At 54.0% G+C, this 17,961-nt stretch overlaps 1 protein-coding gene across 1 annotated transcript; it reads right to left on the bottom strand.

Moving 5' to 3' along the window:
* RNF215 (ring finger protein 215) lies at positions 1–5,524 on the bottom strand. The gene is made up of 9 exons (XM_032471992.1): positions 5,135–5,524; positions 4,755–4,913; positions 4,189–4,260; positions 4,023–4,108; positions 3,453–3,609; positions 1,451–1,570; positions 1,224–1,367; positions 921–1,023; positions 1–832 (listed from the first exon to the last, which is right to left on the bottom strand). The coding sequence occupies exons 1-9, from the start codon at positions 5,411–5,413 to the stop codon at positions 810–812; spliced, it is 1,143 nt and encodes a 380-aa protein (XP_032327883.1). The 5' UTR covers positions 5,414–5,524; the 3' UTR covers positions 1–809.
* Positions 5,525–17,961: the final 12,437 nt, after the last annotated feature.

The raw sequence follows: 17,961 nt of genomic DNA, 5'->3' as shown, positions 1-17,961 counted from the left end.
CATCTTATGTTAAAATATATCCATGTTTATTTTACTATTAAACTTTCCCTAGCCTATACCTAAAAAAGGATGCCCCTGGAAGATGTACCACATTTATCCTGTGGCTTCAAGTATCCTGGTCAGCAACCTGTAGCCCCTCTGAGAAGCCCAGGACTAGATGGTTTCTAAGGCCTCTGGGCCCAGGCGGGCCCAGGAAGGGAGCCCGGCTGGACAGGCTGTGGGACCTCCGGCTCCCAGTGCCCAAGGACCGAGGGCAGCAGGCAGTGGGAGGGCCTCTAGGGTTAGTATCATAGCCTTGACCAAGATGTGTTCCGAAAGATGGTCAGGCTAGGGCACCCCCAAGGCCAGGAGGCTCCTCCCCCAGCCCACCCCCCAATAAATAAGCACGAAACCTGGCCCCTGCAGCCTCAGCTCCCAAGGACACCCTGACAGACCAGGGAGCTCCCAGAGCCCTGGGAACAGCTGCACTGCCCACAGCCTCTTCCCTAGACCCCTGCCCGGGGGCCTGGGAGCTGTCTGAAGAGGACCACACAGACACCCCAGGATGGCAAAGAAGGGCCCCAAAGCAGCCTCTCTTCCTGCCGGGTCCAGGCCCTGCATCCGCAGCCTGGGCGCCATGGCCCCTCCTTCCCAGTGAGGATGTGGTGGGGTGCCACGTCCCTTAGCGGAGGCAGCCTCTGTTCCTCCTCCCGCCCGCCCGCAGGGCTTTCTGTCCTTCCCCTCTGCTGTCCTGTTCAAGGCACCCAGGTTGAGGGCCAGGGTGCAGGCATGGGGTCCCTTTCCCACGGGCAGAGACCCAGCCCCGGCAGCTAGTCATCTGAGTAGTGGTTCCCTGCAGGAGAGGAGGAAAAATAACAGGGAGGGAGGTGTCAGGTGAGGACCATGTGGCACCAGCCCAGGGTCCCATGCTTGGTGCTCACCAAGGACGTTGAATTTGCACAGTGGGCAGGTCTGCTGGAGCATCAGCCAGGGATCCACACAGTCTCGGTGAAACTCATGCTTACAGGGCAGCACCCGGAGCCACTGTGGGGTTTGGGGGGAGGGCTCAGGCCTCCGAGTGGGGGTGCCTGGCCCTGTGCCCTTCATCTGAGCTGGGGAACTGAAACCCCTGTGGCCTGCCCCCACCCCCATTCTGCTCTGATAGGGCTGGGAGAAGGCCTGGTCAGGGTGGTTCCCAGGTGTCTTGGGGGCAGGGTGTGGGGGCCTCTGCCCAGGGTACTAACCTGCTTGTTGCAGAAGTAGTCCAGGCACACGGCGCAGGTGTCGGCCCCAGGCTCCAGGTGGCCCTGCGCCGCCCTGCCCAGCCGGCAACGCCGGGTCTTGAGGGATGCCAGCCTCCGCACCACCCGGCGCTTGAGCAGGTCCACCTGTGTGGGGAGGGCAGGCACAGTTCCTAAGGGCTGGGGGCACTGGACTCCCAAGGGCTGGGGGCACCAGGGCTGGCTCCCACCTGGCCTCCGGGTTCCCGTTGGCTCTGCCGGGACGCCTGCCGCTGAGCCTGGACCACGAGGCCTGTGCACAGGAGCATGGCCACTAGCAGGATGGCATTCCACAGCTGCTGCAAAGGCTTCTGGAGAAGGAGAACAGGGTGTCAGGGACATGGGGGCTGCCCCAACCTCTTTCCCCAATAAATCCACCTGGAGGACCAGGCAGGTGAGGTCCATGGGCACCGTGACCCTGGCGGCTCCTGGCCTCCTCTTCTGAAGCCACTGTCCCTCCCCGAGCCCTTCCTCGCCCCCCCTGCATCCCTCCACCACTCCATGCACTCCCAGGGGCTGCCCCAGCTGTGAGAGACAACTCACCCCCGTGCCCAGGCCAGGCCTCTCCTGGGCAACAAACCTGGTGCTTGTGCACTCAGGGAAGCATCTATCTGGCTGCCTCACAGACACCCCAGCCCAGGTCCCTGTACCTTCCTACCCCCATGTCTCCTGGTCTGCTTTCTTGGCAGCCGTCACCCCCCACCCCCATCCAGGCCAAGCATTCAGACGCCCTCTGACGGGACACCTGTCCTCAGGCCTGGTGCCTGGCTCCCTAGGGCTCTCGTGTGCCCCTCCTCCCCATCCCACTGCTGCTCTTCAGATCCCCTGCCATGGCCTCACCCGCCCATTTCCCACCCATAACCACAGGGATCTCACCTGCAATCCTGATCACCCAGCACCCCGGCGTGACCCTTCCCTGTGATGCTCCTCTCCCTTCCCCGACAACCCCCCTCAGGAGGAAAGCCAAACTCTTCTACCAGCCCACCCTCAAGGCCCTTGATCTCCCCTGCCACCCCCAGCATACCATACCCCCTGCCACACCCGCCCCACATCCGTGCCTTTCCACACCGGTCCTGGTTTTGGGAACTAACTCGATTCTTCCTCGCTCTTTCCATTGGCTTTTGCCTTTAGACACCTCTTGCTCTGGAAGTTCTCCCCAACCACCACCGCTGGGCAGATGCTCCCTCAGGCTCCGCTGCCACCCTCCTCACACCTCCTTTGCCCTCAGTGGTCCTCAAGCTCCCGTTGGTGGGAGACAACCACATCTGATAGGCCCCTGGGGGGGCCTCAGGGTTCCTGGGGACCACACGGACCCTGAACTTAACTCCCACCACGAGCAGTGCAGCGGGCCAGGCTGCGGCTCCTCCACAGCAGCCTGGGAAACGACCCGGCAAAGTGAGCAAGATCCAGCCACTCAGCACAGGCATGAGGGCCTAATTGTTATGACTAATAAATGCATTTGTTTAAAAGCTTTCTGTCACCATGTTCTTCCCCAGCCAATGCTCAAGTTCAGCTACCATCACGTGGGGGGAGGAGAGGAGAAATGACTTGATGTCAAAAGAGGCTATCACCCTGGGCAGGCGGGTACTGCTAATGTCACAAGATGTTGCTATTGCTCAGGGCAGAGGCACTCTGGGGACCCTAGTTCCCTGCTCTATCCTACCCTCTCCCACTGGTTTCTGTGTCCCCATTTCCCCTTCCTTCATGGTGGGATGGTGGCGCCTGCTCAGGAGGCCCCTGGGCTGAGCTCAGGTGCCTTCACCATGCCCTGGGGAACCTGTGCCCACCAGCAGCTCTCAGTGATCACCCTAGCAGAGTGACAGTGTCTCTGGCCTATCTCCTCCCCAGATGCAGCCCCCTGAGCCCAGGGCTGGAGATTAGGGAAAAAACAGGGTAAGTGAGTGAACAGGAGAGCTGTGAAAGCCAAGTAAGGAGTTTGAACTTCATTCTGCAGACAACGGGGAGCCAAAGAAGGCTTCGGAGCAGGAAAGTGACATGACAACAGCAGCAGCTGACACTGACTGTGCGTGACCCTGGGTCAGGGTCCACACTGAGCCCCACCAGGTCCCTGAACACTCACAGTTGCCCTGGGAGGTGCAAGAGGTCACTCTCGTCCCCAGGGCAGGAAGAGGCCACAGGCATGTGTGTGCCCCACTCCCGCCCCCACCCCAGCTCCTCTTCCTAGGCACCCACCTGCTCCTGGGCCCGACTGCCTCCCAGGCACACCAAGTCTTGCCATCCTCCGTAGCCGTCCTTGGAGAGGCCACAGGTGGTCCACAGGGTCAGCTTCCACTCAATGTTGGCAGACAGGGACTCTCCACTGGTGATCTCAGCTGTGGCCTGGGTCCTCCTGGGAAGGAAAGCCAGAGGGGCCAGATGGAAGGGCTCTTGGGAGGGGAGGCCCAGATCCACCCAACACCCCTGCCTTGTGGGAAAAGGACACCTGTATCACCCCGCAGCCCTTCTGCTTTGGCCCCAGGCCTTTCCTGGCTATTGGTTTTTCCAGTTTTCCTAACAGCCAGGCCAAGGAGCCCGAAAGCACAGGGAAGAGCCTGTCAATCAAGAATCTGGCTTCCCCTTCATTGGAGCCAATCACCTCTACTCACTCCAGGCCCCGGCACCTCCTTCTAGTCTCCTCACCCATTTTTCAGGTAGGCCAAGAGGCTTCAGTCTTAAAACTAACAGGAATGACCCTGGTACCAAGACCCTTGAGCCCATGGCAAAGCCAGGGACCTTAGCACCCAAGTCCAAATCCCAACTCACTGCAGCAGGGCCTCCAACAGCTTGGTGACGTTGGAAGAATAATGGAGGACAATCACTGGCCTGAGAAGAAGCTGGGAGATGTCCAGCTGTAAGGGGACATGGAGGTCAGCCAGCCCTGGTCGACCATTCCCCAGCCTTCATGCCCCCAGAGCCAGATCCGGTTTACCTCTCGGACCACGTTGTGGTTCAGGATGAGGAGGAGCAGGGCAGAGGCTCCCAGGAAGAGCGCCCTCCGCATCTGCAGGACAGAGGCAGAGGCTAGCACCCACCCTGCCCACACACCCGTCTCACACTCTGTGGCCACAGTTGTTTTTAGCTCCTGGCTCTGCAATGAGCATTTCCTCTGGACAGACTAGTTATAAGCTCCTTGAGGTGAAAGGCAGAAACCTTTGTTCCTCCCACCTTGCTCCCCTACCCTGAGATGCTCTGTGGGACCCAAACAATACTGTACAGCCTTCTCTGGCCTAAGCAGGGCAGGCCGGCCCCCTGAACCCCAGCAGGAACTCCTCATCAGATACTCTCAGAGTCTGGTGGAGCTTCCTGACAGTCTCTGGCCTCCTCCCACCACCCTGCTGCCAACACACTGACTTGATTCTACAAACTGGGGTCCCTTGACCCACCCAGGCCCAGGGCTTCTCTAGAAGCTCCTGAGGGGCCCACCTGGCAGTCTGGCTCTAGCAATTGTCTTGAAAACCCTTCCTCCAGCCCACTTTCCACCTACAACCCCTGCACCTGCTGGACCAGGGCCTTGGGATAGGCCTGTGGGCCGCTGCCCTGACTCTCCTGGTGAATCTGGGCTGCCTGCTCCTTGCCCACGTATGCCACTGCAATCCAGCCTTCTACGGGCACCTCCTGCTCGGCATCCACGGTGTCCACCTGTGGGGTGAGGGGCTGTAGGTAGTGGGAGGAGAGGGGATCAGGCACACAGAGGGGATGCAAGGCCAGGGTTTGGAGGGGAGGGCATCTTATCTCAGGTGTTGGAAGTCGGAATGCTGGGGGCCTGAGAGCCTGCGGAGGGGGCGCTGGGCTGCCAGGGCTTGGCCCAGGATGAAGGCGGGATCCGGGTGAGGATCTACGGTGGGGCGGGGGCCAAACGGCTCAGCAGCGCTCACCAGCAGCAGGCGGCCGCCCAGCGGGGGCGCCCGGTCGGCCTCGGGGCCGATTCTGACGCCCTCCAGCACCAGAGCGTCCTGCCGCGGCAGCCTCACGTCCACCCGCACGGCGCGGGCCCCGCCCCGCCCCGCCCCGGCCGCGGGCTCGCTGCCGTCCGCCGCGGCTCCGGGCCCCGCCAGGCCCAGCCAGAGTGGCAGCAGGGGCAGCAGCAGCAGCAGTGGCGACGGCGGCGGAGGCGGAGGCGGCGACCTCGGCACGGGGCGAGCGGCGGGGCCCATGGCCGGACCCGGCGAGCAGACGACACAGGGGCGCCGGGGGTCCCGGTCGCCGGGGGGGAATGGAGGGAGCGAGGCCGCAGCCGGACGGGGCGGGGCACCGGGGGGCGGAGGCGGGGCTGTGGCCGGACGGGGCGGGGCGCCGGGAGGCGGAGTGGGCTCTCGGCGGCTCCCGCGCTCAGACCGGGTCGCGCGCGCCCCCTGGTGGCCGCGGAGAGCGCCGGCTCCGGCGGTCAGGAGGCTGGAGCCCGGCGGAGCCCAGGTCGTCCAGCCCAGGTGTGAAGTCAGAGAGGAGGCGCTGCCAGATTGCGGCGTTGTCAGACGGCGGAGACCGGAGGAGGGGAGACCGACGGAGATGGTTGGAAGATAGCTGGCTACTTGGGGAGGAGGAGGCACCCTAGAAGGGCAGCCACGAAGAACGTCTGGGGGTCTGGAGGCTGGCCTTTGTTCTGTAGCGGCCCGATGGTCACACGATTGGGCCGCGTCGCACCGCACTTCTTCCCTGGGCCTCCATTTCTCCACGAGACAGCGAACCAGAGACTGGGTGGGGAGTGGGGAGATTGAAGCAAAGGTCCTGGAGGGGTAGAGAGAGGGGCCAGGGATGCCCGGCTAGCACAGCTCCTCAGTGGGGCCCAGAGGCTGGGTGTTCAGGCAAATCACTTTCCTGGGCTGTGAAATGGGCACGAATACGACCAGCACTGCCTCACCAGTAGCAAGTCATCGCCGATGCCCACCGGAATGCGAAAGTTCCACGGACTGTCCTAAAACTTGTCCTTTTCTCCCAGAGTTGCCGCTGCTGGGAGCTGGCTTAGTCTGAAAACTGGGCTTTTTAAAAACTGTATCGTGACAAAAGGGCAAAGGCCAGAGGAGCCATGACACTCTTTTCCCCAATATTATATTATGAAAATTTTCAGCCGTGCAGAAAAACTGAAAGAATTTTACAGGGAACACCTGTATAACCACCGATGTTGAATCGTCAGGATGCTCCTGAGGAATAACACGAAGACAATATGATATCAGACCCACAAGTCAGACAAACGGAGCATCAAACGGAGAAGCTGGAAACTGACCCGCACACATGAGCACGGCTCCATCAGAGGAAGTGCTGCCTTTGACAGGAGGGGAGGAGTTGGTATGATGGGCTTTTTGATAACTTGTGCTAAGAGAACGGATTAACTATAAGGAAAAGAAATGAAATTCTTGGACGCCTACTGCACACCACACACACACAAATCAGTCCCATGTGGATTAAAGACAAATATGAAAAGTAATACTCTAAACATTTTTAGGACAAAAAATAAGGGAATATCATGATTCAAAATCAGGAGAGATTTTTTTCTTCTCCCAGTTTTGTGGAGATGTAATTGACACACAGCACGGTATATGTTTAAGGGCTACACCATCATGATTTGACTTACATGTGTGATGAAATGATTATCGTAAGTTTAGTGAACATCCCTCATCTCATATAGAGACAAAACTAAAGAGATAGAAAAAAATGCTTGATGATAACTCGCAGGATTTACTCTCAACAACTTTCATATATAGCATACAGCAGTATTGATTATGCTTATCGTGTTGTACATTACATCCCTAGTACTTATTTATCTTATAATTGGAAGGCTGTTTTACCTTTTGGCTGCCTTCATCCAATCCCCCCTCCCTCCACCCCCAGCGAGCAGTTTCTTACTACGTAAAAGCAGATTATAAAGAAAAAGATTGAAAAAAATTCATCTGCAATAAAATGAAACACTCTGCGAATACAAACATTGCAATAACATGGCAGGGCAAGGCAAAAAATGGGGGAAGGTATTTGCAACCAAATGATTCACATGCAGAATATACAAACACGTGATACGGGCACAAGACACAAATAGGTGTTTGACAAAAGGGGGAAACAAGAATGGGCACTAAATATGAAAAGGTATGCAACCTAATCATTTATTAGGGAAATACAAATGAAGGTCATATGTGAGATCAACTGGCAAAAATCTGGAGTCTGACAATGCCAAGTGTTGATAGGGATGTGGAGCAATGGAATCCATACCCTGCTGATGGGCGTACAGCCTGATTGTACTGGTACAGTACAGCCGTGCTGGCAATAATTATATGTGGGAAAAAAAAAACCTAAAGGGACACACTCTCAGGAATTCTACTTCTGCGTGTACAGTATTCTCTAGAATAATGGTTCTCAGCACAGACTGAACATTAGAATCATTTCAGGATCTTCTAAAAAATACTGATGCCCAATCTCTACTCTTATCTCTGGAGGTTGGGACCTTTGTTGCTGGAAGTGATAAAAAGCAAGCATGCCAGCTGACTCTACTGTGTAGCCTGGCTGAGAACCATTTTCTGGGCATGCACAGACTATCCCCATCTGAACAGAAGACTGAAAACAGCCCAACTCACCATCATTAAAGAGAGAAATTGTGGTATTTTCATTCGTAGCGTACAATGCAACAGAGAAAAATAAATGGATTAGTTATGTGTATCATCGTGGATAGTTCTAACAGAATGCTTAGCACAAAAAGCAAGTTTCCAAATAATACTTGCTATTTAAGTTCAAAAACATCAAAACTTAAGTCAACATACAAAAATCAGCTGTGTATCTAAACACCAGCAGTGAATTATCCTCATAGGAAATTAAGATAACAATTCTATTTACAATCGTATTCAAAAGAGTAAAATACCTGGGAATAAGTTCAAACAAGGAGCTGAAAGATTTGTGCACTGGAAACTACAAAACATTGCTGAAATAAATTAAAGAAGACCTAAAGAAGTGGAAAGGCATCAGTATTAATGGACCGAAGATTTAATATTGTCAAGATGGCAATACTACCCAAAGCAATCTATAGCTTCAATGCAATCCCTCTTAAAATTCTAATGACCTTTTTTGAAGAAATGGGAAAACCTATCCTAAAATAAACGTGGGCTTGCAAAGGACCCTGAATAGCCTGTATTGAAAAAAGAACAAAAATTGAAGACTCACACTTCCTGATTTTAAAACACACTAGAAAGGCACAGTCAATAGAGTTACCATATGACCCAGAAATCCCACCCCTGGCATGTATCCAGAGGGAACCTTAATTCAAAAAGGCACCTGCACCCCAATGTTCACAGCAGCACTATTTGCAATAGCTTAGACATGGAAACAACCTAAATGTCCATTGACAGATGACTGGATAAAGAAGTTGTGGTATATTTATACAATGGAATACTACTCAGCCATAAAAAATAATAAAAATAATGCCATTTGTAGCAACATGGATAGCCCTGGAGAATGTCATTCTTAGTGAAGTAAGCCAGAAGGAGAAAGAGAAATACCATATGATATCACCCATATGTGGAATCTGGAAAAAAAAAAGACAAATGAACTTATATATAAAACAGAAACAGACTCACAGATATAGAAAACAAACTTACGGTTACCAGAGGGGAAGGGGATGGGAAGGGATAAATTGGGAGTTTGAGATTTGCAGATACTGACTGGTATATATAAAATAGATAAACAAGTATATTCTGTATAGCACAGGGAACTATATTTGATATCTTGTAGTAGCTTATGGTGAAAAAGAGTATGAAAACAGATATATGTATGTTCATGTATGACTGAAGCATTGAGCTGTACACCAGACATTGACACAATATTGTAAACTGACTATATGTCAATAAAAAAAGAGGGAAAAAAAGGTACAGTCATCAAAAACAGCATGGTACTAGCATAGAGAGAGACATGCACATGGAATAGGGTTGATGGTCTGGGGGGACGATCTAGCTCAGTGGTAGAGTGTGTGCTTAGCATGCACAAGGTCCTGGGTTCAATCCCCAGTACTTCCATTAAAAAAAATTAAACATATAATCACCATATGATCCACTTCTGTGTATATCCAAAAGAACTGAAAGCAGGGACTCGGACAGATGCTTGTACACCAGTGTTCATAGCAGCATCACTTACAACAGAAACAACTATTACCGAACCAGGTTCCTTTTGCCCGTTGCGCAGCAAGCAGAAACACTGAGACGCCAAGGTTCGCAGCAAAGAGAGGGTTTAATCTGCAAGGTGGCCAAGTGAGAAGATAGGGGAACAAGTCTCAAATCCGCCTCTCTGAAGGGGCTCGTATTCATGGGATGAGGAATAAAGCAGCCGAGCGGTGAGGCGTGGGTGGGGTGATCGGGAAAAGGTAGGTAATCTTCGTTCTGCACAGGCGCAACTAAGCTGCAGGCCTCTGCATGTTCATCGCGTGATCTGAGGGTGGACTTTTCAGCCCTTTGATATCCAAAGGTCACGGAACTGCATGCTCCAGCATGTTCCTTGGAGGGTCAGTGGTCCTACCCAGTCTCAACCAGCTCAGCTCCAACTAGACACAGCTGACTCTAAGTTTCTGGAAAGTAGCTCTGGCAAACATTTTATTGTTTAGGCCATGTGCTGTGTGGAGAACATTCAAGTCCTAAAATGACCTTGATGAGTGAAGGCAGGTGAAGTGGGTTTGAGTCATGACCCCACGGTTTCACAATTGAAATGTCCATAAATGGCTGAACGGATAAACAAATTTTGATGTGTCCCTATGATGGAATATTATTTAGTTGTAAATAGGAATGAGAGGCTGACATCCACGACAATGTGGATGAACCTTGAAAACATTATTCGAGGCAAAAGAAGCCAGACAAAAAGGCCACATATCATTGTATGATGTGCCCAGAAAAGATAAATCCATAGAGACAGGGAGCAGAGTGGTAGCTCAGGGAAGGGAAAATGACAAGTGACTGCTTACTGAGCATGGGGTTTCCTTCTGGGGTGACAGAAACATTTTGGAACTAGATAGAGGTGATGATTGCCTAACACTGTGAATGTGCTCAATACCACTGAATTTTTTACTTGAACATGGTTAATTTTATGTTGTGTGAATTTCACCTCAGTGAAAAAACAAAAGGCAAGACTGACTATAATTTAAAGGAACGTATTCACCGGTACCAAAACTCAAATTAAGTTGAGTGAGAATTAAATCAGCTCACCAGAGTGGGATGAAACTGGGAGGGGCCCCCTGGGGCCCAGTAGTATTGGTGTTCTGCTTTTTAAGTCACCTGAGTGCTCGTTTCTTTATTCTTTGCGTAGGTTACTAACATTCTTTTGAATGTAGGAAATCACTCTTCCTACGTTGCAAAACATACTGTGGAGGCCCCTCAGTGTCCACGGATTACCTTGCTTCTCTGATTCTGTGATGTCCCAGCCTGTCAGTTAGACCCAATGACAAGGTTGCAAGAACAGACCCTGTTTTCAACCAGGCCATTGGCTCCACCGACTTCCTATCCCTGTTCCCACTACTTGCTCCTTACCCCCACCCCACCCACCAGGCAGGGGGTCCTCCCTGCCCTTCACACACACACACTTACCAGATGCAGCTCCTTGCTCACAACTGACCCCCACCTAGAATGCATCTCTGCATCCTTACGAATATCCACATCCTAGCCTTCCATGAGTGAGGGCCTGACGGCTGCTGTAAACTAACCAGAGTTACCCTGTGGTCTGTCCTCCCACGGGGTGACTCTGGCGATCCTGGAAGAGACAAAAGCTTGAGGATATAGCCTCCGCATGGGAGGGTGTAGCAGGCCAGACCAGCCCAGTCAGGGCCCTTCTGCTGCTGGGAGGGGTGGGGTGAGGTGGGATGGGGTGGGGTTGGTGCCGGTAGAGGAGTGGCGAAGGTCAGCACTGCTGCTGGTAGGCGTGGAAGCCCAGGAACACGCAGCAAATGACTAGAGACTGACTGCAGGGAGGTGAAATCCTGGAGAGGCCCTGCTTGGGAGCAGAACATCTAAAGACAGGGGACTGGAGGACCCCATGGGGAAGAAAGGGATCCCAATTGGGAGAGGAGGCGGGTCACTGAGCCTGGCACTGAGCCTCAGGCCTCTCTGCGCCCAAGGATGGACAGACAGGATGCTCAGTCCTGTGGGCCCCTCCAGAGTAGCCAAACCCCCAAACCCCAGCTTGCTTCACTTCTGGGGTAGGGTAGGGAGCTGGTAGGGACAGAGCCATCACGTTCTCACCGGGTGCCTCCAGGCAAGCCACTTTCCTTCTTTTTTTTTAATTTAAAGAATTTTTTTTATTTTTGGCAGGGGGAGGTAATTAGGTTTATTTATTTGCATATGTTTAGAGGGAATACTGGGGATTGAACCCAGGACCTCATGCACACTAAGCATATGTTCTACCACTTGAGCTATATCCTCCCCTTGCCCTTTTTTTTTCAATCTTTTTTTAAAAAGTATATATCTTTTGTTGGGGGGGAGGTAATTAGGTTTATTTGTTCATTTATTTCTTTTTAATGGTGGTGCTGCACTTCCCTTTTTTTAACCTGTGTACCCAGCTGGGAGCTGGACCAAACAATTTGGAGGTCTTTTCATCAGACATGCTGCAATCCCCAGTGACTTATGTCTTGGAATAAAAAGTTTCCTGGCCCTGGGCTGGGCTGTGGACTGTGTGGAGGAGGCCCGTGTGTCCCCATCTTTCCTCACCCCCTCAAAGTTGCAAAGGGACAGAGGAAGAAAGTGTGAGGCATGGGTACCTTTCCCCAAGAGCTGATGGGGTCGGGGCAAGGAAACATTTTAGACTTAGTACCAGGAGTGGGGCGTGTGGTGAGGCTATTGAAGTCCATGGGCACGAGTCCAGGGCTGCTCTTCCTCTGTCGTGAGTTGAATTCTTCGATGTGATTCCAGGCTGTGCCTAAAATGGGCATGCATTTCGCGAGTCCAGGAATGGGGTGCTGGCCAAAGGATGAAGGGCAGGGAGGGCAAATCCATATAAAGAACACGGGTCTGCTCCAGGAAGCGTGAACCTCAGCCCCTCCATGATGGAACAGGGTAATGTGATCAAGCTGCCACCAGGTGGCAGACTAGTCCCCAGGGAATGGGGTTACATGGGAGCCCAGTGTTGGTCTCCAGGAAGGCAATGCCTTGCTCACAGGAACGCACCAACTATGGGGGCTTCAAGCCCAGTTGCAACGAGAGAGGGCTAGGCTGGAGGGCTGCATTTTCAGAACTCAGAGGTCCCCGAGATCTCTTTGCCTTATCACATAGCAAATTGTCTCAGAAAAATCTTAGACTGTCTCTTGGTTCCCTGTTTTCGTTGCCACCTCCCTCCACTCACCCAGATGCCCAGTGAGGGGTGATGGCTCACCTAAGATCGCACAGGGTAGGTGCAGAGCAGCAGTGAAACTGTGGTGTGAGGAGGGGGGTGCTGCAGAGTGAAGGGGGTCAGGGTGGTCGAGATCCAGCCCTCAGAGGGCAGAGTGAATGTGGGGTCATGCCCACAAACAGATGTCGACCACCTTCAGGGTTCGAGGCACTGGGCATGAAGACGCAGAGTCAGTGGGCTTACCTTGGGCCATTCGTTCTGCTTCCTACAGGCACTAACATGGAATGAACAGATCTGACTGTAGAATCTGGATTCTGTCTCGGATGCAGGAGGTGTGGGTAGAAACGACCCAATGTGAGGAGAACCCACTCCTCCCAAGGGAAATCTCCAGACTCATGCCAGCAGGTGCCAGAGCTGGGGCAGGGTCTCCGGCACCCCGCCTGCCCTCCCCTCCCCTCTCATCCGAGAGCCCTGAAGTGCCTGCTCCCTGCCCCCAGCCTCTTGGTTCACAGCTAACTGGGCCACCTCATTCTAAAGGGATTTGACTCCCAGAGACAACTGAAGACTGGTGAGAAAGGGCTTAGGGATTAGACAATGATACCCGGGAAGGTAAGGGACTTAATTAGCAGAGTTCAGGTGTGGGGAGTGGGGCGGGGAGCGGATTTGTGTCTTCGTAAAGCCAGGATGGACTGCGGAAGTGAGGAGGAAGTGGGCTCCGTGGGAGGAGACAGACAGGCTTAGTTTCCTTCAGAAATAACACATGATAGTATTAATAATCCCTCCTGTTTGTGCACCCACTACTTTCCCAGCCATTATTCTGCTTGGAATTCTCACAGCAGCCCTGGGAGAGAAGCAAGGATTATTTTTCTCTCCAGTGACACCCAGAAAAGGCAGGTGACTTTGCCACCAGAGGAGCTGGAGTTTAGCTCCTGGTCCAGGACTGCTTCCTCTGCTTTCACAGCATCAGTGCAGGGGGAGAGGCAAGAGCAGGGGGTCCAGGAGCTGCTGCAGACATCATGGGGAACTCCGGCTGCCACCTCCTGGACTGAAGTCCCTGAAGACCCCTGGCCTCCTCATGTTCGGAGGGGAGGGTCCGTGGGGAAAGCAGGGTGGGGGAGACAAGCAGTAAGGAAATAGACGGTTGCCATCCTGTATTCTGGGCAGCAGGGCAGGGCTGCAGCTGGAACCAGAGGGGTCTACAAAGAGGGCTCCTCGTCCTGCACGCCTCCCCCATATATACCCCCCCCCAGGGGAGATCCATGTGTGGCCCTCCAACCTACAAAGACACTCTCGTCCACAGCCTGAATTCACCCTCACGGACGTGTCAGTCTCGTTCAACACCAAGGATGACCAGGCCCCCAAAGGAGAAAGACCACCCACCCCCAGCTCCAGCATCCCAGAATAGCTTCTCTTCACTGCTCAGTGGTCCTTCCTGACACCCAGCCTACCAACATCCACGTACTCCCAAGCCCTGGCTATTTCGCCCCCTTTACCCACTCTGACTTCTCCGCAGCCTGACCTCAGTCTGGACATGCCCCACCCCCAGTACTGTAAGTTACTCGAGGGCACTAATTTACTCCATGATTAATAGCACAGTGCTCAGTTAAACATGTGCTGAATGAATGAATGAACGTATGAATAAATGAATGAGTGGTCTCCAGGCCTCCTGCTCCCTCCAGCCTGGCCGACTCCTGCTCAGCCATCAGGTCTCTGGGGAACCTAGGATGCCCCCATCCCTTGACTGGATGAGGATGCTCCCGTCTGCACCATAATGCCTGGTACCAGAATGACCTATTGCCTTGGCGGTCGCCCGGTAGACCGGGCACTCCTTGAGGGCAGGACTGGCAGGCCTCATTCTCTGAGGTGTCCCTGGGCCTGGCCCCATGCCCACTGCACAAATACTCAGCCCTGCTCAGGACCGAAGCCTGGGCCACCTGGGTAGGGCGGCAGGTACAGGAGCCAGTCCATCACCACTGCTCCTTCATTCTGCCACATCCACCGTCCGGACGGCATAGTCCCAGGGAAGGGGGCAGATTTCTTTATTCCTCCCCAACGTTGTTGGAAACAGACTCAAGGCAGCACGTGGCAGGGCTGGGAGGAGGCTCAGAGGCAGGGCCTTTCTGCATGGCGGCCCACAAGCACAAGGGCTTTCCAGAGAGTTCCAGCTCTCTTGGTCCCATAGAAGTAGAGTGTTCCACAAATATTTGCTGAAGGATTTAAAGGACTGTTCTCTCCAACTCTCATATCACCATGCCACCTCCGCACCACCCTTTCCCCTTTGGCAACACAGACTCAGAGGGCAGAGCACCCAGGGACCTCTGACCACCAGGTCAATATCCTTGTTTTAGAGGAGAGTCATTCAAGGCCCAGAGGTCAAGGGCAGATGCCCCGGCCAGGCCCCCCGCAATGCTCACTGTGAAATAGTCACCACAGCCCATTCCCTCAAGAACGTGGTCCAAAGCCCAGGCTCTGGACTCCCCATCCAGTGCTCCTGCTGCCTCAGAGAAGCCTCTGAGAGGAATCTCAACCCCGGGGCACAACCTCCCAAGACTAAAACTGTGACACACATGCCTCCTAAATCCTTGGGTCAAAGCCAGGAGCAAAGGGCTAATGGTTGGCAGAGGTCACATTGGGTTGGGTGGATCAGGGAGAGATTCCTGGAAACCAGCATTTGCTCAGGCTTTGAAGGCCCGGAGGATCTGGCAGGAAGAGGGAACAGGAGAGGGGAGCAACTCTGAAGAGGCCAGAGGGCTGAGGTACATCTGAGGGACAGCGTGGAGCTTCTCCGACTGAAATCAAAGCTCCCTCCTGGGTGAATGTTCTCATGGTGCTTTCCTGGACAGCCTCTGCAGGCAGCTCCCTGGCTAGTCCACATCCCAGCCCATGAGCCCCTGGGAGCAGTTGGCTGGGAAGCTGGACACTTGGGTTCAAGTCACAACTCTAAACGCAGTCTCACGTGACTGCCTCTCTCCCTCAGATTCCTCAATAAGTCATCTGGCCTGCCTACCTTAGCAGGTCACCACATGCTTAAATGACAAGCTCGATCTGAAAGTGCCTTGTAGACTGTAAAATGCTAAACCAACCTAAGGGTCTGTTCCTCTATTTTCCTTGGAGTAAGCCCATCACTGAAAAGAGCATCTTACCCCTGGAAGGGTCTTAAAGGAAGATCTCAGCCATGCACGCAGTAAGGAAGGCAGCCAAAGCCCATGGTCATTAACAAGGGCAGGGCTGCTAAGACCTCCTGAAAACTCTTTCGCAGGGGTGGGGGCCTCTCAGTCACCAGGCTGGACCCAAGACCCTCACTCTGTGCCCTGGCAGACATGCCCAGTGGAGGGCACGCCAATCCTCCCAACCATCTGCTGCAGCTGCCTCCGCCTTCTAACCTGGAGAGCCTGGGGACGGCCTGCCTTCTACTCTCCTGGAGGCTGAGTGCGGAGGTGGCAGGGATGGTGCTCTGGGAGGTGCGATGCTCAGAGTCTCCTGGGCCTTATTCTGCATGAATTTCAGGCAGCAAAGGGAAGCCATGGGGCAAAGCTCTCCACATCTGTCACGCCACTGATGACCTTGGGCAGGTCATGACCTCTTTGGGCCTCAGTTTCCATGGCTGTTAAGTGAGAGGAGCTGCCTGACCCCTGAATGATCTATGTTTAAGCCTCTTTCCCGAGTGCCGCCGGCACCCAGCTCTGTGCTTACTGGAGTGTTTCTTGCATTCATTCATTCATTCAACATAGATTTATTGAGCAGCCCCTGTGTGCAAGATGCTGTGCTGGGGGGAGGGGGTTTGTGGGGATTCAAGGGTGAGTCCAACAGGGCCCCATGCCCAAGAACCTCCTGGTCTGGCTGGGTAGATGCTACTAAGCAGAGCCATGGTGAGGTCCTGCTGGTCCTCCCGGCCTCCTCCCTCTCTCCCCTCCTCTTTGGTTGTAGCCATGCTTCCTACCAACCACTAAAACTTTGCTCGTGCAATTGTGCCTGCATGCAATAAGTGAATCTCTTTTCTGTCTCCTTCCCACCCTAGATTTTTAGGGCCCAGCTCCAGTGCCACTCCTTCCATGCAGTCTTCTAGGATTTTTCCCACCCAAAGCAAACTCTCCCCCTTTAAGCTCCCAGGCACTTGCTGGCTCTCTTTGGGACATGTATCTTGCCCTTGTATTCTAGTTGATAGTGCCTGTGCCTTACCTTTGGGAGGTCAAGATGGCATCTGGGTCCCCAGAACAGCGCCTAGGGCCTGGAACACAGAAGAAGGAGAGTATGGCCCAAGGCATGTGACCAGCTGCTGCCATGGAGGTAGGATTAGAGTGGGGGAGGGGGAACCCCGGCAGAGGGGGACGGCTGGTGAGCTGGGAAAGTAGGAAATGGCTTCATTGTATGGGGAAGGGGCTGTGACTGGGGCATGGCAGGACAGTCAGATGGCACTTGTCCCACGAGTCAGATTTGCAGCCACACGGGAACCCACAGCTCCGGCCCCTGGGTGTGAGCAGGGGAAGCAGATAAGCTGATAGGCCAGCTTTCATGGGGCCATCGTTTTCACTGTGGCTTCTTCCATCCCCACCCAGAGGCCAGGCCAGGCAGGCAGCAAAAGGAGGCTGTGCATGGTGGACTTGCGGGTGGTCACAGATGTGGATGCTGTGTGAGGCACTGCACTGAGTGAATTCTGTATATGAGCTTGCTTTATCCTCTCACGCTGACTTGAAATCCAGATCACTCACCTCCATTTAGTGAATGAAGAAGATTGGATTCAGAGAGGTGACACTTGCTGAGTGAAGTCTCATAAAAAGGAGTGGAAGATGTAGGATTCAAACTCAGGTCTTCTGATTCCCTGGGAGGAAGCACCCCCTCCATGCCAGCCACGGGTGCGAGCACCTTGGAAGCCTCTCCTGGAGTGCTGAGAAGGTCAAAAGTAGAGGACAGCCCCCCCCCCCCCCCGCTAGGGGGCGATGGGGTCTATGCCTCGTGAGCCCCTCAGCCCGCCTGCCTGACCCACAGGTAGAGGGGAAAGGCTGTTAACACCGAAAGGTCCCCAAGCTGGGTTGGAAGCAGTGGTCCAAAAACTGGCAGGACAGGAGGAGGGCAAGGGCCCAGAGAGAAAAGGCCAATACGACTGTGCTGGAGGCAGGGCGATGTCTAGACTCAGGGAACCTGGCCCTCTACAGAGGCAGCCAGGCACGCTCCCTCCCGTGTTGGGGGGAGAGGTCCTGCACCGTAGGAACCTAATCTTAGAACTCATTAGATAGCATCTCGATAGGGAAACCAAGATCTGGAGAGCTCAGGTGTCTGTCTCCTCCAAGGTCACACTGTGAGCTAAGGGTAAATTTGGGACTGGAACCCATACTTCCTGTTTTTCTGATGGACACTGGCCTCGGCCGGCCCGGGTGGCACTCCTGCTCGCCTCCCGCCCAGGTGTCCTCCTCAAGAGGGCGGAGGG

The sequence above is a fragment of the Camelus ferus genome, chromosome 32 (assembly GCF_009834535.1).
Source record: "Camelus ferus isolate YT-003-E chromosome 32, BCGSAC_Cfer_1.0, whole genome shotgun sequence".
Lineage (NCBI taxonomy): Eukaryota > Metazoa > Chordata > Mammalia > Artiodactyla > Camelidae > Camelus > Camelus ferus.
Note: the sequence above shows the minus strand (reverse complement) of the source record. Positions and strands in the feature narration are given on the sequence as shown.

Bases quoted from the DNA above. Each gene is read 5' to 3' on its own strand.
- RNF215 (XM_032471992.1), bottom strand. From the start codon at position 5,413: ATGGGCCCCGCCGCTCGCCCCGTGCCGAGGTCGCCGCCTCCGCCTCCG. The intron at 3,610-4,022 runs GTGAGTTGGGAT...TTTCCTTCCCAG, and splicing joins CTGTTGGAGGCCCTGCTGCA to GAGGACCCAGGCCACAGCTG. The intron at 1,024-1,223 runs GTTAGTACCCTG...CAAACCCCACAG, and splicing joins ACTACTTCTGCAACAAGCAG to TGGCTCCGGGTGCTGCCCTG.